Source organism: Manis pentadactyla, chromosome 4 (genome assembly GCF_030020395.1).
Source record: "Manis pentadactyla isolate mManPen7 chromosome 4, mManPen7.hap1, whole genome shotgun sequence".
Classification (NCBI taxonomy): Eukaryota; Metazoa; Chordata; class Mammalia; order Pholidota; family Manidae; genus Manis; species Manis pentadactyla.
In genome coordinates, this window is record NC_080022.1 from 153,669,800 (window position 1) to 153,695,615 (window position 25,816).

Here is a 25,816-nt window from a genome sequence, read left to right on the forward strand (position 1 = left end):
TGAGGTGATATGCAGCAGCCTGGGGATGAGGGACCAAGGCTGCAGATGTGGCTGGGCTCCATTAGGCAGGACCAGAAATACTCATCTGGGTAGGCTTTGTGTTTGGAGTGGAGAGGTGGGAGTTGGGGCGGGGGGTGGTGACAGAAAGAAACTGGAAAAAAAAAAAAAAGAATGGACATTACTTATCCAGGTATAGGGAAACAGACAGGCAGACATGAAAAACTGCAGCTGTAACTGGAGTGTGAGTGAATAGAAAAGAAATGGAACCAGCAAATAAACAAGTAGAAGGATTGACAAGTTCTCATATAGAAGGGGATTAAAAGAGGAGAGGGCTGTGAGGGTTTGGGAAGAGACATGTCTCCCTCGCCTTTTAAGTCAATATCATTTATTTGTGTACTGGTCAGATGCTGCTGAACAGAGAGCAGAGATTTACATATATTGTAGGACAGCAAGAGATTAGTTCCTTGCATCTTTTGTTTTCTGGCACTGGGAGACAGTGGCAAGAGATGCTCACAAGGATGCAGTGTTGAGCAATAGTGAATTCTTGTGGAAATGGAAGACAACCTGAGCAAGCCAGTAAAGAATGTTGCTATTATTCCTAGCAAATGATAGAGGACAGTAAAAGGACCCAGGATCACAAAAGTTGTAGTCCCTGAAAGGTGATCTCCTTTCTGTTCCTCCAAGAATCTCACAAAAGACAGAACTAGTGCCTTAATAGATAGGGTGGTAAGTTAAGGATTTAATTCCCAGTGTCATGGCATTCTTGAGCATGTATCCTGAGTACATTTAAACTTGGGTTTCCATCTTTGAGCAGGCCCAGAGAGTGAACTGAGACAACTGTGAAATACACAGTAAATAGCTGTTCTCAACATAATCGAGAGAAGTATGCTACAATGTTTGTTACAGTTTCCCATAGGGAGCTTGGCTCCTCAGCAGTTCATACCTTTACATGAAGGCTGTGTCCAGGTATATATATAGTCTGATACCTTCAAGGAACCTGAAAAAAACTTGCATGTAAGAAGCTTGTATTTATTTGTTTGTTTTTTTTATGCCTTTGCAGATTGGCATGGTAGCTTGGAAAATGACCCTTAAAAGTCCTGAATATCCAGAAGGTCGAGATATCATTGTTATTGGCAATGATATTACATACCGAATTGGGTCCTTTGGGCCCCAGGAGGATTTGCTGTTTCTCAGAGCTTCTGAGCTTGCCAGGGCAGAGGGTATCCCTCGCATCTTTGTAGCAGCCAACAGTGGAGCAAGAATTGGACTGGCAGAGGAAATTCGTCATATGTTTCACGTGGCCTGGGTAGATCCTGAGGATCCTTACAAGGTACAGACTAAGAAAAGATAATACTTCAGGACAATGGATGGTTATGCATGTGTGTGTGTGTGTGTGTGTGTGTGTGTGTGTGTGTGTGTACACGCACATGCATAGTAAGGTGGGGGAGAGGTAGAGGTTAAAGTTGAAAAGTCAGCACTTATCATGAACCACAACCACATGGGACACAAATTCATCTGGTTTCTCCTTGAGCTTTGAATAGAGTAGTGTCTTCTGTGTATCTTATTGCTGCTTCTAGACCCTTGTCTCTGAAAAAGCCCATCTTTGAATCTCAGATCATCAGACTGTGCCTTATGCCACTTCTCCTTATTAGTGTTCCCTGACCCTTTGGTCACTCCCTCTCTTTCTTCGCAACTTCTGGTTGCTGGCACATTGTCACTCTCTCCAGTACAACTGGTTCTGTTATAATTCTTGGTGGCTGCTGACTACTGTAGCCATGCAGATGAGCCATCCCATAATCTGACCTCTTTGATCCTTGACTTCCTGTCTTCCAGTGGTCCTGTCTTCCACCTCAGCTTACCCTCTCCTTCCCCATGATCTCAGTTTCAAGCATCCCTTTCTTGCCACCCCTTCATCCTATCTTTTCAGCTCACTCTTTGGTTCTCCTCATCCAGCAATCCTTTGAACTCGCCAGGACCTACAGCTGTTGGTTCTACCACCTTCCTTTAGTTCTTTATCTCCTCCTTACATCCTCATTTCATTCCTATGCAGCTTAAAGTCAATCATAGATTAGTCATTAAAACCACTGCCTTTCCTACACCCTCAGTGTATTTGCTCCTCTCTCCATTCTGCTTATTCTGTCCCTTTACAAAAACCTTATTTAAATCCAGCTGTCTCCATCTACCCCCATACCTGAACTGGCATAGCTGAACACTGATGGAGAAAAATACCCAGTGCTGTTGACTCGTTTTACTTTAAATCAAGCTTCCCAACCTCCCAAATGACAGTTTCTCCTCCCTCCTGAAACCCCCAGCCTCCTTTCCCCCCATCCACACTCACAGTTGGTGACCTTGCCTCCCAATCCACTGAGAGCAGCAGCTGTTAGAGAAGTGCCTTCACAAGCCCCCACCTGTCTGCAGCTGTGCCCTATTCTCCACCTTCTCTCCTGTACTCTGGGTGAACAGTCCCTGCTCCTAAGGCCAATGCCTCCTCTCATATGCTTGATCTTTACCCTTCTTGCCAACATAAGGATGTACATCCACACTTCTCTCTCCTTACATCATCACTCTTTCCCTCCCTAACCCTACCCCATTTTTTCCATCCCTTTACAGCAAACTTCTTAAAATTTCTTTTCTTGCTATCTCCAGATACTCGTCTCCCAGTTGCCTCTGGAACCCACTTGAGTTAACTTGCACCCTCATCATTCCACTGTAGTTGCTTTTGTCAGGGTCTCCACTGTTTCCATATTGTTAAATTCTGTCGTGAATGTCAGTTGTCATTTTAGTTATTTAATGTTTTGGCAGTATTTGGTCACTCCATCCTTGAAATACTTTCTTCCCTTGGCTTCTAGGACCCCAGAATCTCCTTTTTATCTTTCTAACTGCTTTCTCAGTTTCCTTTGTGCCTTCCACATCTTTAAATGCAAGAGTATTTCAGGGGATGATGGAAATATTCTGTATTTTGATTGTGGCCAGGAAATTTTGTCTGTTTTGTTCATTCCTGTTTTTCCAGCACCCAAACAGTACTTACAATAGACACTCAGTAAACATGTGCTGACATACAGTGATACTCAGAGCTACAAGGTTCTTATCATAAATCATGTAAAATCAATAGCAGATTCATGTCTCTTCCATGTTATGCTCACTGTGGGACAAATTAAATGAGTTAAGTGGTAGGTATAATTTTTCATAGTATTAAAAATGTTTTCCTCTATTTACAATTTTTTGGCTGACTAATTCACTTAAGTTAAACATATATAATAAAACTACTTTGTGAGTGTGTGTATATATATATAAATCAATTATGAATATTAGCATAATTTTTTAATCTAAATAGGAATTAGGATTTTATTTAAAAAAGCAAAAGGCATATGTTCAGTGTTCACTAATTATTAGTACTGCACAGATTTCTGATTTTAGACTGAACAGACTTGTAGTTTTGTGATCCTCTCATCCCTTACCCATTTCTGTTTTGATGATACTACGGATTTGAAAAAGTGAAGAATAGTAATTCACAAATTATTTAGTTCTGTGTTGATATCTTTAATAGAGATGTCACTAACGATCAGAAAATTACCCTTTAACCCTGATAAAAAATGAAGGGAATGGAATATACTTGGAGTTGCAGCTATAAGATACCTTGTTTCAAGGACAGTGGGGTGACTGAAGAAATAGGCACTTCCATCTTTCAAAGGAGAACTGTCTATTATAGTATTCTATTAGACAGTAACTCTAACAAGTAATGTGGCAATTTAAAGCTAGCTTTGGAGCAAGATGCATTATGCATGCTTTGCTGTGTCTTCTGATTATATGTTGATGGCAAATAATGAGTTAAAAACATTTTTGCTTCACAGGGATACAAATATTTATACCTGACCCCTCAGGATTATAAGAGAGTCAGTGCTCTCAACTCTGTCTATTGTGAACATGTGGAAGATGAAGGAGAATCCAGGTAGGTATATACTTATCAGAGTAATTTGGCCATGGACTAAAGAAAGGAGAATATGATAATTTTTGCCTCACTGTCCTGCTGATCATGACCTTGAAGAGCAAAGAAGATTGCTATACAATCTAGAGGTTTTAGGTTGGTGTCTTAGCTCTACTACTTATTATTTTAGGATTACCACTTATTAAGACCATAGGGTTTTAAAATTATATTTATAATATTCTTTTTAGAAAAGTTGGAATATGTAAACAGTTACAAAAAATATATATAAATTAGCTACAATCCTACCAAGAGATCACAATTTTCAATGTATATTCTTGCTATCTTACTTTTTTCCTACATAATCGCCATCATAATAGAAAAACCCTTTTATAATTTGTTCTTTTCAATAAAAACTATTTTGGGGGGTATTTTCTTGATTGTCATTAAAATATTATTTGAGAATATGATGTTTAATGGCCTAATGGTATTTCATCATAATGAATATGTCTTATTTAAACATTCAGAGTATTCCAACTTTTTACTGCTATATTCCCTAGCTAACATTCTTTTTTATTAATTTTTTTATTAAGGTATTATTGATATACACTCTTATGAAGGTTTCACATGAAAAAACAATGTGGTTACTACATTTACCCATATTATCAAGTCCCCACCCATACCCCAATGCTGTCACTGTCCATCAGTGTAGTAAGATGCCACAGAGTCACTGTTTGCCTTCTCTGTGCTACACTGTTTTCCCCATGACCCCCCACACCATGTGTACTAAACATAATACCCCTCAGTCCCCTTCTCCCTCCCTCCCCACCCGCCCTTTCATACCCCTCCCCTTCGGTAACCACTAGTCCCTTCTTGGAGTCTGTGAATCTGCTGCTGTTTTGTTCCTTCAGTTTTGCTTCGTTGTTATACTCCACAAATGAAGGAAATCATTTGGCACTTGTCTTTCTCTGCCTGGCTTATTTCACTAATATCCTCCAGCTCCATCCTTGTTGTTGCAAATGGTAGGATTTGTTTCTTATAGCTGAATAGTATTCCATTGTGTGTATGTACCACATCTTCTTTATCCATTCATCTACTGATGGACACTTAGGTTGTTTCCATATCTTGGCTATTATAAATAGTGCTGCAATAAATAGAGAGGTGCATATGTCTTTTTGAATCTGAGAAGTTGTATTCTTTGGGTAAACTCCAAGGAGTGGGAATCCCGGGTCAAATGGTGTTTCTATTTTTAGTTTTTTGCAGAACCTCCATATTGCTTTCCGCAACAGTTGAACTAGCTTACATTCCCACCAGCAGTGTAGGAGGGTTCCCCTTTCTCCACATCCTCACCAGCATTTGTTCTTCTTAGTCTTTTTGATGCTGGCCATCCTTACTAGTGTGAGGTGATATCTCATTGTGGTTTTAATTTGCATTTCCCTAATGATTAGTGATGTGGAGCATCTTTTCATGTGTCTGTTGGCCATCTGAATTTCTTCTTTGGAGAATTGTCTCTTCATATCCTCTGCCCATTTTTTAATCGGGTTATTTGCTTTTTGGGTGTTGAGGCATGTGAGTTCTTTATATATTTTGGATGTTAACCCCTTGTTGGATATGTCATTTATAAATATATTCTCCCATACTGTAGGATGTCTTTTTGTTGTGTTTGATGGTGTCCTTTGCCATACAGAGACTTTTTAGTTTGATGTAGTCCCATGAGTTCATTTTTGCTTTTGTTTCCCTTGCTCGAGGAGATGTGTTCAGGAAGAAGTTGCTCATGTTTATTTATATTCAGGAGATTTTTGCTTATGTTTTCTTCTAAGAGTTTTATGGTTTCATGACTTACATTCAGGTCTTTGATCCATTTTGAGTTTACTTTTGTGTATGGAGTTAAATAATAATCCAGTTTCATTCTCTTTTATATAGTTGTCCAGTTTTGCCAACACCAGCTGTTGAAGAAGCTGTCATTTTCCCATTGTATGTCCATGGCTCCTTTATCATATATTAATTGACCATATATGCTTGGGTTTATAACAGGTCTCTCTAGTCTGTTCCATTGGTCTACGGGTCTGTTCTTGTGCCCTGGCTAACATTCTTAAACAGAAACTTTGAGAATCATCTCTGATTAATCCCCTTAGGTTACTTTCCAAAAGTAAGAATTACTGGTCAAAAAGTATGTCCATGTTTAAGACTTTTTTGATAATTTCAGATTGCCCTCCCAAGATCTGCACTCCCACCAGCAATATATGATAATGTTTGTTTCCCTTTAATTTTGCTTCATCTTGCCAACATAGATTATTATCATTAATAAAATAGGATAAAAACAGCAATTGTTATTTTAATGTATTTTTATCACTAGTGAAGTTGAACCTTTTTATAATCTATCTGCAAATATTTTCTAGAATGTTAATCAAATGCTCCAATACCATTTATTGACTAATTCATACTTTCCTTAACTTTATATTAATCTTAACTCAATTACTAGGCTTTGTATGTTGTTATTTGTTCTATTACTGGCTAATGCCACATTATTTTAACCATTCTTGGGTGGGGAGGCATATATCCTCACATCCTTAATTTTTTCCCTAAGTCTTATTTGCTATTTTTATCTTTTTATATATAGGCTCTTTTTTTTAAATTCTCAAAAACTTTCTGTAATGAATTTGATGCACATTATAGTAAGTATATAAGTTAATTTAGGAAGATCTGACATCTTCGTAATATTAACCTTTCCCTACAAGGAACATGGCATGTTTTTCCATTTATTGAAGTGTATTGTTTTGTTTTGTTTTGTAGTTTTCTTCATATAGGTTATTTTCTGGGTTCACAGTCCCCTTACAGTCTCAGTAGTTTTTCACAGCACCTTGAGACTAAAAGAAATACCTAATATTTCTGTTTATTAAGTAGTCAGACCCAAACAATTTCTTAAGTATTTATACCCTAAGAACTTTAACAATCATTTTGAAAATATAATGCACATAAATTGAAATTTTTTTCATTTTTAACAAATGGGATATTTGCATTTGGATGACATATCAAACCTTGAAATTAGCTCATTTCTTGTTCTGCATTGGTTTTTGTGCAGAACTTCATTTTTTTACACAGAAACTGAAAACCCAGCTTTGCAAAGGTAGGACATTGTCAAAAGGAATGTAACACTATCTGGTGTTAAACCATGAACTATCTAAAACTAGTAAGTAGTTCACATGGGGTCCAAACAGTATCACATATTGTGGGGGAAATTGAAGTTCCGATGGCCAGAATCCTCACCTGAACCTAAACTACTTGATGATGTAACTGGCCTGCTGCTAAGCTGCTGCTTCCACACTGTAGGTAATAAACTATTACTGACGGAGTCACTATATAAAGAGCTCTGCCTAGTTAGTGCTCTTGGTGGAGGCAGAGAGGAAGGAGGATTATAGACTTGCAGACTGTTGGATGCAAACATAATTTTATTGCTTGACCTATCACCAAGAGAACAAGTCCCGTAATAAACCCTTTTACCCCAAGAACGTTCCATTGTCATTCCTCAGTCTCACTGAATCCATAGTGAACTTGCCCAGGGCTGAAACCCATCAGCAAGACACATATTATAGTGTTTCTTTAAAAATTCAAAATATCCTGCAGTGCCCCTACATTTCATCATGGGACCCCAGGATACCTTGTTGCACAGTATGGATATAGTGGGGACTTTGCCGTTTCTTAGACAGTTATTCCTAAATATTTTGCATTTTTTCTTGCTGTTCTGAATGGGATTCCCCCCCAACCTCCCATTATATTTTTTTAACTCTGTATTATTGCTACCTTAGAAAGCTGTTGGTTTTGTATATTGCTTTTATAAAAGCAAATCATTTTTCTTTTCTGAACTTTAGTTTCCTCATCTGTAAGATAAAGATCAAGTACACTTGTAATATGTAAAGCCATTAGTACAGCACTGAGCACATACTAAGCAGTCAAAAATCCTGGCTCTTATTATCTATAATAATGGAGATGTGATAATTACCTATCCCTGGATCAAAATGTGAGGATAAAAAATGATACATATGAAGGTGTTTTGTTAATTGTATTACACTATACAAATGTTTTTATTATACATAATATTAAATTGTGGTGCTACTTTAAAGATAGTCTTAATGATAGAAGACTCAGATCATAGAGCAGAAAATGGGGAACTTTTATTCTTTTCATGTAGTACAATGGCAGAAGACCTCCACTTAACAAATCATGAACACCTGTGAAGCAATATGTAATCCTTAGGAGGGAAAAGATCTGCTTTGTAGGGTGAGCTGACTGGGGCCTTGAGATTTGTGACTATATGGTATGTGGGCCTTATAAAAAGAACATTAACACACACACCTGCCCCAATTAATGTAGCATATTAACCCCTTAAGGGAGACAGTTTTACCTGTAACATACTAGAAACCAGAGTCCAGATATGGAGCAAAAAGGAAGAACTGGGGAATTGTTGGGAGAGGCTAAAAATAAAAAGGCAAGGGAATCTGGGTAGCAGAGATGCAAAGCTCAGAACAACAGTAAAGGCAAAGAGTAAGAACTGATGGAGGACTGGAAGTAAGGAAGGGAGCAGAGATATATGAGGCAAAACATAGTTTAAAAGCCACTATGGGATGCTTATTTATTATTTCAATTTATAAAACTGTGCCCAGTGCCAAGTCTTCTGGGTACACATAGAACAATAAAAAATATATGCCCATCTCTACTTCCAACTTTGTATTTTTCCTTTCTTTTATTAGTTGCATTCCCCATCTCCCATTTCCTATTATCAGCTATCACTCCTAATCCCTTGCCAAGAAGATAGATGAGTGGCTCCCCCTGGATCCACAGGATGCTTTCTGGACAACTTGGCCAGCATTTCACTTCTACACACATTCCACCTGCTCCTCCAGAGGACCATGGCCAGGAGCCCTCCTGTACACTTGATATTTACAAAGGAGCAGGAATGGGAGTGCACTCTTTTGCTCTTCCCCTTCATCCCTGTCTTGGAAAGGGAGGAATTTTGACTTGATAAATCAGGCTGAGCATTCTCACTATGCTTCTGGATTTTTTATTTGCTTGTAACATTTATCTAAAATTGTTGATTTAATGGCTATTGCTTTTTATAGAGAGATATACATTGGCCCTGCTTTTAAGAAATCTGTTCAAGAAAGTTGAGAGGGCATCTAAAATCTGAGTGCCACCTGTGTCAACTCCTCTCCTTGTTCCTTTAACTCTATGTCAGCCCCTAGAGGTAGACACTGTCATCTCCATTTCACAGAAGTTACTATTTTCTCCAGAGTTACACTACTAGTTACTATTATCTCCAGAGTTAACACTACTATATGTAGTGTAGATTTAAACCTATCTACTGAATTATAGATTTTGCTCTTTCTGCTATATCATATGCCTTCCAGAAAATATAGGCACCACGCTAAGAAGGAAAGATATATGAATGAAGAGTATAAGAGGAGTATAGAGCCCTGGTGTTAAATATAAGCTTTCACTATGCTTATAGCAGCCTTTTAATGGTGATTATTCTTTTAATAGATTGTTGCTACTGTGTTTAACCTTTATAATTTGGCATGGTTGTATCCAACAGGTACAAGATAACTGATATTATTGGGAAGGAAGAGGGAATTGGAGCAGAGAACCTTCGAGGTTCTGGGATGATTGCTGGAGAGTCCTCACTGGCCTATGATGAGATCATCACCATCAGCCTGGTAAATCTTGCCAGAACATGAAATTTTTTAAGAGCTGACTGTGGCTTGGATTTGGTTTTGCCCCAAACACAGCTATTCAGTTCCAACTGAGAGCATTTCTTAAAAATTATATATATATATTATATAAAATTTGATTCTAATTGTATATGATAATGGAAAGATGGTATAATGTAAAAAATTGAATTTCCTGGATAAACCTAGCTCCTCGTTTTAGCTAAAAGTTAAAAGTTTAACTTCTTATTTCTCTAGAAATAAAGAAATTTAATTTTAATGGCTTAAATTTCTCCTCTTTACTTCCCTTGTTCATGCCTATGGTGTAGATGTCAAGCATCTATGAAATGGGCAAAAGCATAAGGGAAGTAAAGGGCCTTTGAACTTATAAGTGTCCAATACTTGAGTCATTGAATGAATTCTATACCTACTTTTCTTTGACCAGGAAATTTGTTTTTTTTTTTTTTGTATTGTTATCAATCAAGCCAACTTCATAAAAAACCACGTATTTTTCTGTTTGCGAGTTTTATATCTCTGTGCCTTAATTATTAAAGCTTGGGCGAGGACATAAGTATATGACATGTAGAATTTTTTCTTTTTTAAGGTTACATGCCGGGCCATTGGGATTGGAGCTTACCTTGTTCGGCTAGGACAAAGAACCATTCAGGTTGAAAATTCGCACTTAATTCTGACAGGAGCTGGGGCCCTCAACAAAGTAAGTTTCTAGGGTCTGGGAGAAGTATCTGAAGCTGTTTGAAAAATTATTAATTCTTAAATCAGCACTCTGATTGGGGGGAGAGTCGTTCAATCCATTCCATCCTCAGTCTGTCTCTTCCCCTCTCCCTCCAGCTTCCCTCCCTGTTGCCTTGCTTGCCTACTCATTCCAATCAACAAATATTTTGAGTACCTACTATGTGCTGGGCACTGTTCCAAGCCCTGTGAGTCTGTTAATGAACAAACCATATAAAACTCCTGCTTCAGAGTCTACTTTCTAGAGTGTTTCAAGAAAGAGAGAATTAATAAAATGCTTCTGTTCTGCCTTCCCTCCCTTTTTTCCATCTGTGAGTAAGGAATGTGAGATCAGATCTATTCCTAGATGTGGAGCTGTGTCTGAACAGCCTCTGTGCTGAAGATATCAAGTTTTAATGTTCTGAGAAATTGTGAATGCACCTCTAAAATAAGGGGCACTTATGGTGGTCCCCTGTCCCTATATAGAGGAAGTACTTGGTAAATATTGAATGGAAAAGGGGTGAATGGAGGATTGCAGGGGAGGAGTTTGACATAAGAGACTTACTTCTTTCCTTCAGAAGAAGTTTGTACCTTTTCCATCCAAGCTCATAGGGGCTTTTCCAAAAGAGGGGGGAAATGGATGGTGAGATCACTGCTTATAAGAGTGAAACTAAGAATACCTGAATATTCAAAGGACAGTGCAGTTCTGACTTCTTTGCAGACAAAGGAAAATTATTCTCTATAGAACCAGGAATGTGTAATAATAGTCTGGGCCTGGCTGGCTGACCTTGTATGACTCATGTAACTTCCCAGCTCCTCAATTTTCTTCATCTGTCAAAGGGAGATAATAATTTATACCTTCAAATGTTATTGTGGAGATGAAATGAGAAAACATGAGTAAAGTGCCTAGTACTTGGCACAAAGTGTTGGTTGGCCCTCATTACAATTTCCGTTCCCTTTTCCTCTTACATGATTTGGTGATTGAGCTGCTGGTGGAATACATATGCTAAATTGTATTGGATATTGGCTTTAGTAGGCTTGCACAGACTTTTTATCAGGCCTAGATTTTCAAGTGGAAGGATAGAAATGAAGTGTCCAATTCTATCATTCCCATTTAGAAAAAATTGGTGCTTCCATTGGTCCAATCACTTTTGGGGGTGTCAGAAATGAGGGGGACCATTTGACGTGATCGGTTTGCTCTCTGCATTCCATGGACTCTGTCCTTCTACAGGCTGGCCGTTCTCTCCAAGAAAAGGCAGAGCAGTGGCAACAATGGCAAACCTGGATGTCCTGCTCTCTTTCTGAAGGGTAGCTTAGAAATAAAGATTATAAGCTGCCAGTACTGAAGGAGGTTATTGCACTGGGACAAACTGCTGAGAGTCTTGAATTTATTTTAGTTTGATCTTTTGGATACCTTCTGAGGAGAAGATATTGGAATGTTGAAGAGATTCCATTATCTGTGAGGGTAGAATTTAGAGAAGACACCTGTATTTCCAAAATGTTTCCATATCTGGACAAAGAGCTAATTTCTACAATGTATCTTCATATGTTGAGTTGCTTATCCTCTCCCTGATACTGTTATGCACAGAGAATATTACAAAAGCAAAAGTTTTCTTGCTGCTGCTGCTGGGTTTTTGGTTTGTTTTTGTTTGTTTTTTAGAAACTTACCAGTTGAATTGCTCCTGTGCCATAAGAAAGCATTAGGGATTTTTTTCTTAAAATCTGATTGAATTGTTCTGACCAAATTCATTATATTCACCTTTCTGTTAGCCTACAGGGCTGCTTGTTAAAGGAGACATCTAGTTTCAGGGGGAAAAGGCAAGTCAAGCTGCAGCTGTTAAGTTACCAGACAATGCTCATTTCCAAAAGGGCATGATCATTTGTAGCCGAAGGGAGTGATCAGTTATAGAGGTTACCTAATCCTGCATTGCCTGCTTCACTGTCTTCCTATCAGTGCCTCTTAAGTGTACAAACGTGTTTTTCACAGACACCCAATTTCATGCAAATTCATGAATGTCCTATCAGGTATGAAAAAGGAAACTATGGGAGTTACATGCTCAGGTTGCTTCTTCTTACTCATTCTCCTGTTCTGTCTTTGTGTGACTAGTGTCTTTCTACATCTCTGCCTTCTTTCTGCAGGAATCTCTCTGTCTTGCATACTCTGTGCAGGTCACTGTGAATGCACATCTCTTCCTGTGTGAGTGCAGGTCTCTCTGTCTCTTTGTGTCTGTATCTTGCTTCTAGATTCCTCTTTCTCTTTGTACCTCCCTGAGTATCCATGAGTGAGAAGGTCTTTGTGTGTGTCTGAGACATTGAAGAGCCTCCTTAAGCCTTGACCATTTTGCTCATAGTGTGTGTGTACCTGTGTAAAGTGGAAATGTAGGCAGTGTATGCAAGCTTTTAGACTGTAAACATTTGACCCCCACCTTTTTGAGTCTTCATTCTTTATGTTAAACAGTGGGGTTAGGAATAAGAAGGAAGGGGGTGTGCAGAGGTTGTAGGAAAAAAGAAATCTGTGTGTGCAAGTGCCGATCCCGTTGACCCCTTTGAAAATTGAAATAATGATAATGCGCGTCTCCTGACTGCATCAAAGTATCAGCACATCAAAAGCCAGGAGGCATGAAATGCAAATGATAAAGTGAAAGCAGATGGATTGTGCATGATCGCCCGATGCCCAATGAATTTTAAAAGGTGCCAGTTTGCAGGGGGGTGGGGGTACTGAAATAAACACGTTATCCCGGCAATTTTTTTTTGTTCTTGACGCTCACTCCTGACAATATTTTTTCACACTTGAGTGAATACCCACTCCATGTCTCTCTCCCTCTCTCCCTCTCTCCCTCTCTCTGTCTCCTCTCCAACGCCCTTCCCCCTTCTCCCCACCTCTTTACGCGTCTCAGGTCATGTCGCTGCAGCTCCGGTGGAAATAATAAGATATAAACCACGAGGTTGTTATTTGCATAGAAATAGCATGGAGCCCCAGGCAGCAAGGGAGAAGGACACAGGGATCATTTGTCTAAAATTTTAATGAAAACTTTTGCTGAGGCAGAGATTTTTTTAAAACTTTCTTTCTCCCTGCTTTTCTCCTCTCCTCCCTTCCTCACCCTGCAAACCCCGTCACTGATCTGACTTAACATGGTTCGATTTGGAGAGGAAGGGTTGACAATCCACATATCATACTCCTGTAATACAGCAGCATGTAAATTGTCTGTTCTTTTAATAGATATGAAGCTGGAGAGACACACATTCCCAACTTAATACATTGCATGTATGCGTCAGCTTTTATGACTACACTCCATCTTGGCACACACGTGATGCAGCCCATCATTAGCCGACCTGCTTTTAATTAGTTCAGACCCTCCTACCTTTTGCTTCCAAGGACTCTTACTTTTTAAAGCCAGCAGTAGTAACCTGCATATAAAATAAAAATACTTTAGAGGTTTCCTATTTTTTACTTGCAGTGGTTTTGCTCTACACATACACTTCATTCTTGGGTACCACCATCCATTGCCACTGTCTTTTGTTTCAAAACCAGAAAGTGCTTCCCATATTTGTATTTTTATCCCTTTCTCCTTGTCATCTTAGTATTTGTGTACTCTTTGTCTTTCTTGTGATTATTTTTAAAATATTTAAAATGTTACCAATTTGAGTAGAGAGAGAGAGCATCTGGGTTTTCTTGAGTATTGCAGAATCAGATTTGACACCTGAACTAAAGGCAGTGGGCTGGAGATTTAGAAGTAGTGTGGACAATTTTATTTGAAACTTAAAATCAAGAATATCTGGCTCCTTGCTACCTTCTGGAGAGATCTTGTGGTATCGAGGCCATTAGATGGGAAGACTAAAACAGCAAGAGGTGAAACAGTAATAAGAGAGGTTCCATTGACAGAGACTAGATCAGCATCAGAACATGAACTTCTATCCCCAAGGTTCATTTAAGGTGGGCTCAGTCTCCACAAGGCCTGAGAAGAGAAGGTAGTCTGGTCATTTTCCTTTTGGTCCAAATATCATAAGAGTGGGGACATCAAGAAGATATGCTTTCTAAGGGCCTGCTATTTCATGTCACTCAAGGTAGCAGATCGTAGGTACCTAGCTCCATAAACTATAGGGTGTGGGTGACACAATCCTCAAAGTGCCTCACAGAATTATCAGGACACCTCTGATGGATGTGACAAGCACTGTGCCTGAAGGGGGAGTCATGATGGCCGGGAAAGGCAGTAATCTGTGTGCTTGGGAAACTGGTAAGATAGCCCTATAAGGGCTGAGACAATTTGTAGACTCATAAACTCCTAAATCAAGGTGCTACTGGACAGTTACAGCAACTTTCAGATTTTCTTCACCTCCCACACTGCTCCTCCTCTCCATTCTGTTTAGTATGTTTAACATAATGTCAGGTGGTAGATGGGCTGGAAGGACCTAGTATTGTAAGGAAACCCTAGTGCAGACTAGAGCCTGCTAGTTCTCAGGCCATTGCCCCAGACTTGGCAAGAGCTCGCTCTGTACACAGAATTTTCAGCTTAGGGCTGGTGCTCTGGACAGTAACTGTCTGTGGAGGTGAGGCATGTGCCAGTAGCTGTGATAGATGGGTTATAGATTCATGCAGAAGGTGATATGTGGCTTCCTTGTGATACATCTTAAAACTTGTGCTTTATGAAAAATGTATCTCATAATTTCATCCCCTTAATGAGATCAGGCCCCTATTTCCACTGAATCTGCCAGGAAAAAAGAAATTAAATAATGGGTGTGGCTAGGGCTACATGTTAGGCCTGTAGGGGGCTGATTCTGCTAATCTTGCTTTTGAGACTTGGTGGAAGTACCTCTCTGAATCTCAGTTTCCAAATACATATTTTTATGTATCTATGCAATATAAATGTGAAGTTGTTGACGACTCTATTGGGTACAGTATCAGAGTTCCTGCCATGAGCCTCTAGCACCAGGGGTCTGCCCTGTGCATTTTCCATACTCAGCGTGAGTCTGACACACAACGTGAGAGAGTCATGGAGGCTCAAGAAAAGAGAGTATTTAGCTCTCACTGTGAGGCAGCATTGTAACTTTCACATAATTTAAAGAGGTGGAATAGTTAAGAGCATGGACTCTAGAACCAAACTTCCCAAGTTTACTTCCTGGCTATTCCACCTGCAAGTCGTGTGGCCTTGGGAAGTTTACTTAACCTTTCCGGGTCAGAGTTGTAAAAAATAACAGTACCTATCTATCAGAGTCTTGTGAGTTAGTGCAGGTAAATCAGTAGGTAGTGTTGTGGTCTTCCCCAAGATGTTCATAGGATCCTTTCTTGTGGCAACTCATTATCGAGACCCTGGAAAGGAAATACAAACACAGTATTCTCTATACTTATGATCCTTTGAAGGCAAAAAAATTTCCTTTAAGAAAATGTTAGATGTCAGTCCTCACTGTAACAGTACATTCATGTATTGACTTTCCCGATAGATGTTATTTAAAGATGGTCACTGCATTTTGGAAAGCCATTAACGGGAGAAGAACCATGTTTGGTCCTGATAGGGTAGTATATGTGTCAGTCATCTGTCTACAGGAGTCCCCGAGGACTTGTTGATACAATGGCCTATAATCACTCTAAGGATCAGTCTGGCAATTTGCATTTTTAAAAGTCCCTAACTACCTGTTTTCACAGTAGACAGTCCCTGTACTCCTGAAGCTCCAGATGGGATCATTCTCCTTTCTAAAGAGGGCATTTACGCTTCCTTTCTGAGTAAGCCTTGCTTTAGCATTATGAATGAGTTCCCAAAAAGGATTGCAGCAGGCATATCTACTTAGTTTTCAAGTCCTCCCCTCCCACCACCACCACACACATGCACACACATGGAATATGGGCAAACCTAGACCCTTTTTTGGATTGTTTTGTTTTTCATTTGATGTTCCTCAGGTTTGTTAGAAAAGTATACCAGGTGTGTCTGGCTCCATTAGTGAGTCGTTGTGATCTGCCAGCAGCCTGATGCCCAGCTCTCTGGTTTGGAGATCTTGCAGGGTAGAATTGTCATTCAGAGCTCCATTGCAGAGGTTGCCTCTGACTCTCTAGGAGAGCCCTGTATGGGTACATGGTAGCTTGGAGATTAAAGACTGGAGAACCTACAGCAAGTATTAGTCCAGAACTTCTATATGAAGTGAAAACTTTGGGGCATTGAATATAGACTCAGAAATCACCGTGTTTTGCAGCCTATTATAAATGTGCTCAAACTTTTTAAAGTTACAAAATCTTTAGAGTTGAAAAAAAAAAGCAAACAAAAAACTTATGATCATTCCCCTCCCTGCCATTTAGTAGGTGAGCAACTTAGGGCTTTCATCTATTTGGGCCTCAATTTCCTCTTTGTGAAATGCATATCTCACCTTAAAATGAAGACTAGAGGATCTCTCAATCTTAAATTCTCTTTAATTTCTAGTATTCTCTTATGTGCTGTGAAGATGTATATTGATTTGTAGCCAGCGAGCCATGTTAGACTTGGGCAAACAGAAGACAGATTGACTTGGGGGAGACCTAAAACAGTTAGTACATATTAGGATGTCATATACTAGTGAGATTACATTTTAGTGGTATGTCTAATTACCACATATTAGCGAGATTAAGAATAGGAGTTGTAAAGCATAATAATTGAAACTTTTTTTTAATCTTGTTTCTTATGCCTATTACAGAAAAACAAATGCCCCATGGTAGTTGCAGTGGTTTATTGTTGTTGATGACAAGTGACCTTAGAATTACAACTGTTGGGAGAGGAAGGGTCCTCAGAACTCCAACTCTCCAACCATTGTTTGAATTTCCTCTTGTGACACCATGGTCAAATATTCATTTAATTATGGTTGAGAAACTCAACTGAAGGGGAACTCAATACTTTTTGAGCCAATCCCTTTCTTCTATTCAAGTTCTTCCTTATATTTGGCTAAAGTCTCTTTGTATAGATGAATTCTTCTTAAAAAGTAGTGTTGAAAATTAACAAAACAAGTTCCAAGTTAATGGTTCTAACATATGTAAAATTAGATGGAATCAAAATATTTCCCACGTACTTTTGCTTTCAGAGTCTGGCCTTGTCTCAAGAACAAATGTAGTAAATAAAGATGAAAATGCTACTCAAAGGTAGAAAAGAAACTGGATTCATAAATAACAAACTTGCCTGCTAAAAATATGAAATGGGTAGTAATTACAAGAGAAACAGCAAAAACTTCATACCATTTTAAACAATTCTGTGGGGTGCTAGGTGTCTGCTACTTTTATCTCCTATCACTTGTCTTGTTGAAAGTCAGGATCCCGATACACAGTTGGAGGGTATGTCTTCTTGGGTGCTGGATATTTAGATACTAGCTAAAACTCACTGGGTCCAAAGTTTGGTGGTATTTATTTTAGGAATCAGTAAAGGTGATGACTGAGGTACTCTAAAGCTCTAAGGGACACAAACCAAACCTAAAATGCTAGAATTTATTACCCTCTCTCCTCAGTGAGCAGTCCCTGGCTCACTTCATACATGCGAACCTCTGTTCTATCTCTACTCTATCTCCAGAGCGTCCATTCAACTTCCAGGATTGTGACGCTTCATGAGTATTGGAATGAAGAAATGTCTCTGCTTCACAGGTTTGGTGGCATTTAGGGTCTCTGTGCTTTCTGCCTCTAATAAAACATTGTCCCTGAACTCAAGCTAAGTACCCTCTTAGGACAGTGAGCACAGTCCCTTAGGCAGAGCGGTTCAGCTTCTTCATTTTTCCAGTCAGTCATATGTTACACCTTCTTATGCTGGATTTTCTTCACTTCTCTCTCTTTCTGCAAATGTTCATAGCTCTGTCTTTGCAAATTAATTTCACTTGAAACTTTGCTATTCCATTTACCCTTCTCTTCTCTTCTTAACCTTTCTTCTCCCTGCAACCCCAGCCTGAGACCAAAGTAAATTAGCTTCTCACCCCTGCCCCCCAGTAAAAAAAAATTCCATACTCCTCCAACAGTGTCTGTTCTTGGATTTGCAGTCAGCAGCCATCTCCAATAACCATCAGGCTGTCAGCTTTGCAGCTCCCCACTACCTCCCACCTCCCCCATCACTCACAAGAGGAAAAAGAGAGCCAGAGCAAGAGCTTGAAATATATCATGCAATAGTGTATCATGAATTTGTTGTGAATCACAGTGGTGAAGCAGGTTTATTTATTTCTGAGACCTTAAATCAATACAAAGTAGGTCTCTTAGTTCTGAAGCTGGGATGGAGTGTGAAAAAATGAGCCCATTGTACTCTTAAAACTTTGGGGAAAGGAGATGACAGCTATATAATTCCATTTACCAGGCACTAGGGGCTTTAATGTGAAGGTGACAGGGAGCTCTTTGTGCATTTAGAGCACCATATCTTCTAAATAAAAGATCTGTAGACTTGATAGTGGAGCATAGCTCCGAGTTTAATAATCTCCAAGCATTAGACCGAGCCAATATGTTCCCAAGTCAGAGTTCCCCCCTAAACACTCATAAATTAAAAGTCCAAGAACTGCACACGTTGGTAGATTAGAAATGCAAGGGCTCTAGTCTTTTCTAGGAGGAAGAGAGACCTGGGCCCTGGCTTGCACAGACTGCTGTGTGAATATGATAAAGACATAGGAATGAGACTGTTTAGAAACCTAACTCCTGGCTGTTCATCATTCTAGGGAATGTCCCCCATGCATGGATCCAAATCTAGCCATGTCTCCTCTCATTCAGAGTAGCCATCTTCATACAGTCTAATCAACTAATGTGCACAGTGATGAATGTTGAATTATGAAAGGAGAAGCTTAAAAAGCCATTTAAATTGGACTACGTATTACCATGCCAGGCTTCAAGTTTTTCTGGTCGATTCTCAAGTGAATCCTAATTTTACTAATGTCTCAGTCTGGAATTTAAGCCCCTTAAAATAGCATGCACTATTTTAAATTGAGAAATCAGTGTTATTAAGGAAAAGAACCCACCCAAATTTAACCAGCAGCATCAGATGCAAATATGAGAAGTCAAGACCTTGGGAACATGTAATCAAGTTTTGAGTATCTTCATTTTCTATCTGACTATTGACAAAATACGCCTTTTCTCAACAGATAAAGCAGGTTTATGCAGATCAGTAGAGCAACCCTAATGTATTATGACTTTATATTATATAGAGTCACCAGTTTAATTCTAGCCCAGGTAAAGAATTTTGGAAGCAAAATCCAGTGTCTGCACTGGGGAAAACTAAAAGGGTAGGAAAATAGAACCGCTCATTCTGCTTAAAAAAGCTGCTACACATTATAACACTAACATGAAAGGTTTCTTTTGCTGATAGTACAACTTGCTGAAAATATAAATCAAAGCTGAGTTTTTATAGAGCACTAAGAATTATGGCAGTTCACATGCATTTATTGTGTGCCTGTTATGTGTAAAGTTCTGTTCTTATGCTGTGGGTAGGCAAAGATGATTCCTGCTTTCATGGAGCTTAACATTTAGGCTAAAAGACAGTAACAGGCTTTTCATGTGTTCTGAGGGGAAAAAATTGCTGCCCACCAGATATAAACAAGAAAACACAACAAGGCCACAGAGATCAACAGTCGTTGCTACTCCAAAGATGACAGGCCCCAGCAAGCACTGAACACTTTGTCTAGCCACTGGTGAGCACAGGCAGTCACACAGCCCTCTGCCTCTAATACCAACCTCATGTCTTCTTTCCTATTCAGAAAAACCACTGGGAGGTGACTGAAAAACAGGGATTTAAAAAATTTTCCATCTTTAGAAAATATCACTGATAAAATATTAGAATTCAGAATATACAAAGAATTCTCACAACTCAGTAATAAGAAAACATTTAAAAATTGGTAAGAAATTTGAACAGACATTTTACCAAAGAAGATGTAAGGGTGGTAAGTACATGAAAAGATACTTATCATTTAGTGATTAGGGAAATGCAAATTCAAACCACAATTAGAGACCACTAAAATTTAAAAAGCATTTTTAACTGACAATACTAAATATTGGTGAGGATGCAGAACAGCTGAAACTCTCATACACATTGGTGGGAATGCAAAATGATACAGCCACTTGAAAACGTTTGGCTGTTTTAAAAAACAAAATTAGTTATACACTTAGCCTAGCAATCCTACTCCTACATATTTACCCAAGAGAAATGAAAATATATATTCACACAAAAACCTGTACACGAATGTCTATAGCAGCTTTATTCATAATGATCCCAAACTGAAAACCATCCAAATGACTACCAAAAGGCAAACAGATGAACAAGTTGTGATATTTCTTTCTTTTTTCCAATTAAAGTATTATTGTTATACAATCTTATGAAGGTTTCACATGAACAACATTGTGATTTCAATATGCACCAATATTATCAAGTCTCCCACCACCATCCCACTGCAGTCACTGTCTGTCAGCGTAGTAAGATGCTGTAGAGCTATTGTCTTCTCCATGCTGTACTGCCTTCCCTGTAACCTACCTATATAGTGATTGCAATTATAGTGCCCCTTAATCCCCTTCTCCCTCCCCTACCTGTTCCCTTTGGTAACTGCTAGTGCCTTCTTGGAGTCTGTGAGTCTGCTGCTGTTTTGTTGCTTCAGTTTTGCTTTGTTTTTATACTCCACGAATGAGTGAAATCATTTGGTACTTGTCTTTCTCTGCCTGGCTTATTTCACTGAGCATAATACCCTGTAGCTCTATCCATGATGTTGCAAATGGTAGGATTTGTTTTCTTTTTATGGCTGAATAATATTCCATCGTGTATATGTACCATGTCTTCTTTATCCATTCATCTATTGATGGACACTTAAGTTGCTTCCATATCTTGGCTATTGTAAATAGTGCTGTGATAAACATAGGGGTGCATATGTCTTTTTTGAATCAGGGATCTTGTTTTCTTCAAGTAAATTCCTAGGAGTGGAATTACTGGATCAAATAGTGGTATTTCCATAAAATGGAATGCTACTCAGCAGTAAGAAGGAACTACCAGCTCCTGTAGCATGAATGACCCTCAGCTGCACTGTGCTGGCTAAAAGAAGCTAGACTCAGAAGGTTACTACTGACTGATTTCATCTATATAACATTTTAGAAAAGGCAAAACCTTGGAGACAAAGTGGATCAGTGGTAGGGGTGGGCAAAGGGATTTTGTAATATGATTACAAAGGAGATGAGGGAACTTTTTGGGGTCATTGTGGTAGTGGTTAAACAACTATACATGTTTGTCAAAATTCATAGAATTGTACATCTAAAAATGGAATTTTACTGTAAGTAAATTATATACCAATAACCATACTTTAAAACAAATGTCTGTAGTTAGAAGTAATTGATTATCAGTACACTCAAGTCTGTGGCTAAGTAAGGAGCTGATGGATCCCTGAGATAAGTGACTTCTGGCAGTCTGCATCCTGGAAGCCTGTGCCTTTTCTCAGACATTTGACATGTGTACTGTCACATGGCTCTTCTCAAGCCCCATCACATTAAAAATGAGCCTCTTTTCCTCACCCAGTCTACCTTCAAATCCTTATCATCCTTCTGCCATCCAACTCTTTCCTCTGTTCGCCCTTCACTTCAGTCAACAGAGGTATTCCAGTTTCTGTGGCCTGTATCTCAGTCTCTTTTTTGGGTGAATATTTTTTCTACCACTGGTAGGCACAGTCTCTCTACTCCAGTTCATCCATCAGCAAACCTGATCATTTCCTAATTTTGCTACTTGCAAAATTTTGGTCTCACATTGGATGTTCTTAATTCGAACTGTGGTTGAGGTCAGGCTTTCCCATCCTGAGCCAGCAGCGTGTCATGCACCCTTTCTCTCCCCCTACCCCTAGTCTACCAGCTGCCAACCAGCACTTCCATTTGCCAGTGACAATAGTGGCAATGAAAGGGGGTGGGGAAGTCTGTAACCCTGAGGCTGTGTATTAAGAGACTGTATTTTGGAACCCCAGATATTTTTGGTCACAGATGCACTAGTCCTGTCTCCCTAGAGGTTTAATTCCATTCACCCTTGGATATATTCCTGGAGAAACATTTACACAGTAATATGTGCTGCACCACTTAAAATTGTTAATTGGAGATTGAATTACTTGTCAGCTTTTAAAAATGTAGTCGTCTCAGGTCAGGAAGGAGGATGTTAGCAACATGAGTAGATGAGATACTGCATTTTTTTCTTTTTTTTCCTCTTTTCTCACCCCCTCCCTTTTCCTCTCTCTCATCCTTCCTCTTCTCTTTTGTCCCTATTTTACCACTTTTTCCCTGCTCCAACTTAACTCTTTCTCATATCTGCTGTTTCTACCTTACCCAAACCTTTGTCAATAACCTGACAGATCCCAGAGTGACTTTAATATCTAGAATCGTGGATTAAGTCCAGTGATGCTGTTTACTCAGGAAATTTACAAGCTCCCCAGCCCTCCCCCACTCCTCCAATCCTTTTGAGAATGGAAATATCCTAATAAGAAGGATTGGCAAGAACTCAGCTTGTGTAGCCTAATTCTTAGACTCCGGAGGAATTTTCTACTACCTGCTTCATGAAATAGAGGGTTGCCCTGACCCACCAAGGATTGTTTAAAGGAGGAAAGACTGGATAAAGCAGCAGTAGATTTCATTTTTTATTGTATCGATATGCACCATTATTTTTCACATCTTCAGCTTATAATTGCAAATATTTGTTTATGAGTCTAAGGGTCTCCAACATAATGTATATACAGGACAAAAACAATTTTTTAAAAATTGAGCTAGGTTGCATGTATGAAACTTGGAAATCGCAATGCCTGTGCTGACAAATATCCTGACAAGTAAATACTACACTCATTCAGTATTACATAGTGATTTCATTTGCACAAAACCTCACAATGCTTCTGCCACTTCAGTCAAATGTCTGGAGCACTGGGGAAAGGAAGAACGTGTTTATCTTGATCTCTAAAAAGGGATTTAAGGGAGAGCAGGCAGTATATTAGACTGTTTTCATTGCCTGTCAGCTATGGTAAACCTGAGCTGTCTGCAGTGTCTCTAGATAAGCAGCAGAGCAGCCAAGGCCTTAGCATGTATGTATGACTGCATTCATTTGTACTTCTTATGTATCTCAACATTTCTAAAGGCTGCATAGCATCTTTGTGGGGAGGCTTTAACAATTGTGTCTCTGCTAATCACTGGCTTTTATGCAGTGCCCTTAACGCTCAGGTCTGCCAGCTGCAGTAAATGAAGTGCTGGATGAGGCTTACGTTTATATCGAGAATGGATGAAGATCCTCTTCCCTCTCAAACTCAGGCCATATTCACTTCTGTTGGTGTTGGCACTCTTCAGCAAGGGGCCCCAGGACAGTGCCTGTTCCTAATATTTCATGGGACTACTTCTTCACTTAGACCTGGGGCACAGCAAAGAGGAGCCCCAGGAGAGTCACCTTTGTTTGAATGACTCCTGTGTTAAATGGTTATTGATGCTTGTTGGACAGATAAATTAAAAGTTAGTATCATGCAGCAGAAAATGTGAGAGGAATAATTTGGGAAATGGAACATGGCAAGCAATTTGACTCACGTAAGAAATGCATATGCCAGAGTTGAAACAACTCATGAATGAAGCTCACCTACTTCATGAAAATATTATGTTGGTGAGGGTTGTTTATCCCAAATTTTTCTGTAAAAGGTGGGTAGGCTTTTTCCTTTGCCTTCCTATATACTGATAAGGGTTTGTGTAACAGTTCCAACATGATCATATCAGCATTAGGCAGAGTGGATTTTGTCCTAGTTCAGATTCTGCCTCTTTGGTTGGAGCTTTTGTTGTGAAGTATTCTAAAATCATTAAAACCACTTGAGTCAGCAACGACCCCTATAAATCAGGAGCTATTGTGTGAGCCCTCATTCTACTGGCGCATGCTCCAAACATACAGTCATTGAAGATGAACTGGAGGGTACTGCTTTCTCTTCACCATTTGCTAGTAGCTATGATTGTTAGCATTTGGTTTGTCGTTAGTGAAGCAGGTTTCATTTCTGTGTCCTTCCTCGCCCCACCTCTTATGCCTTGAGATAAGGCCAGTCAGAGAGCAGTGTGGGGGCTCTGATAGTCTATCCTATAATTATGCTCTTTGATTCCCAAAGTAAATGAATCTTCTCACCTGACAAACATTTCTTAGTCCAGAAGAGAAGAAATACAGAGATAATGCTCCTTTTCAGAACAATTCCTAAACATTAGAACCTGAAGTTTCCATGTGTAAAGGGAAGACGTGCTAACTTACTAAATTCTTGCTCCTTCCAAGTTTGTCTCCCATTAGTTTATAAGAATATGGAGTGGGTGGGCAAGTGGCAGAGCCTCTTGCAGTAGCCTGGTTCTACATGCTTTCTTCCTCTTTGAAACGAGGGGACAAAGCCTTCTGAGGAAGGTGTGTTTGAACAGCTGTGCACATCTTGCCTGCTTTGGTCACTTTTTCCAAGGTGGGTCTTCATCGGTCCTTTACTAATTTTGGAGAGATGTAAGATTCTTAATGGTTGGGCATTATCAAGCACTAGAGACAATGTTTCAAAGGAAAGAAAATCATTTTTCTGAGTTGAAAATGGCTCCAGATCTCTCCTCTAGGAAGTTGGGAGTTCTTGGCTCCTGACCTAGATCATGAATATCACATATTCAGGGTCAACGCAGTGTCTCCTTTTTATTTCTTTTCCCCCTTACCAATTTTATTTTAATAATTAAAAATGTTGCTGATCACACTGAATGATTTCTGGCAGAGAGGCAGTCTGTCCCAGAAGGACCAGTTGTGGGCCATCGGGTTTATGACGTCCATAAAACCAGAGCCAGAGCAGAGCGTGGCCTCCCTGAGTGACAGGGTTTCTGCTTCCACAAGGGTCCCCCATCTACTGACTGCTTTGCATATTGGTTTTGGGTTGGTTTTTTGTTCTGTTTTGTTTCCTGATGCATGTGTGAGTGTGCATGTGTGCACACATTTAAAGATATAAATGAAACAGATATGTAATGCCCTCTGCCTGTTAGAAAGACTAAAGCCATCAAAATAACAAACGGCGTGTATTTGCTAGAATGTCAAAGTTATGAGTTTATTTTGTAATGATGTGCTCCTGCCTTCATGAGGTAAACTGGCCGTGGCGGAGGTGTTATTAGTAATATGGACTCGGTGGAGCAGAAAGCTGAGTGACCGAGAGATCAGTGTATCAGTCAGAGAGAGGGCAAATGGAAAGAGACAGCAGGAGAATGAGAAAAGAGCCGCAGTGCTTGGGCTGAGATTAAAGACAGACTGAGAGGAGGATGGGAACCCAGTGGTCGGATGTGGTCTCCCCTGCTCCTATGCTTCTTCAAAGGGCTGCCGTGTTGTTCAGCTCAGGACTGCCTGCAGAGGCTTGTCCTCTGCCCTTCCTTGTCAAGGATAGCAGTAATCTGAACGCAGTTCTGCTTTCCATATTCCTTTCAGAATAGTCTTCTGCCCTTCCTAGATGACGTTAAGTGGGACTGAGGCCGCTGGGTCATACTGAGGTGATCACTTTAGTCACCAGCTCCCTCACTCTTTGGAGG

At 39.5% G+C, this 25,816-nt stretch overlaps 1 protein-coding gene across 12 annotated transcripts in view; it reads left to right on the forward strand.

Moving 5' to 3' along the window:
* Positions 1–25,816, forward strand: part of ACACA (acetyl-CoA carboxylase alpha) — a 305,940-nt gene that overhangs the window by 239,074 nt on the left and 41,050 nt on the right. For 10 of the 12 annotated variants that reach the window (XM_036911058.2, XM_036911059.2, XM_036911060.2 and 7 more), the window contains 5 exons: positions 1,061–1,330; positions 3,852–3,949; positions 7,005–7,049; positions 9,513–9,633; positions 10,229–10,339. In XM_036911058.2, coding sequence (XP_036766953.2) covers positions 1,061–1,330; positions 3,852–3,949; positions 7,005–7,049; positions 9,513–9,633; positions 10,229–10,339 — 645 coding nt within the window. The remainder of the gene's footprint in view (positions 1–1,060; positions 1,331–3,851; positions 3,950–7,004; positions 7,050–9,512; positions 9,634–10,228; positions 10,340–25,816) is intronic. The other 2 variants (XM_036911069.2, XM_036911061.2) reach the window with 1 other exon arrangement.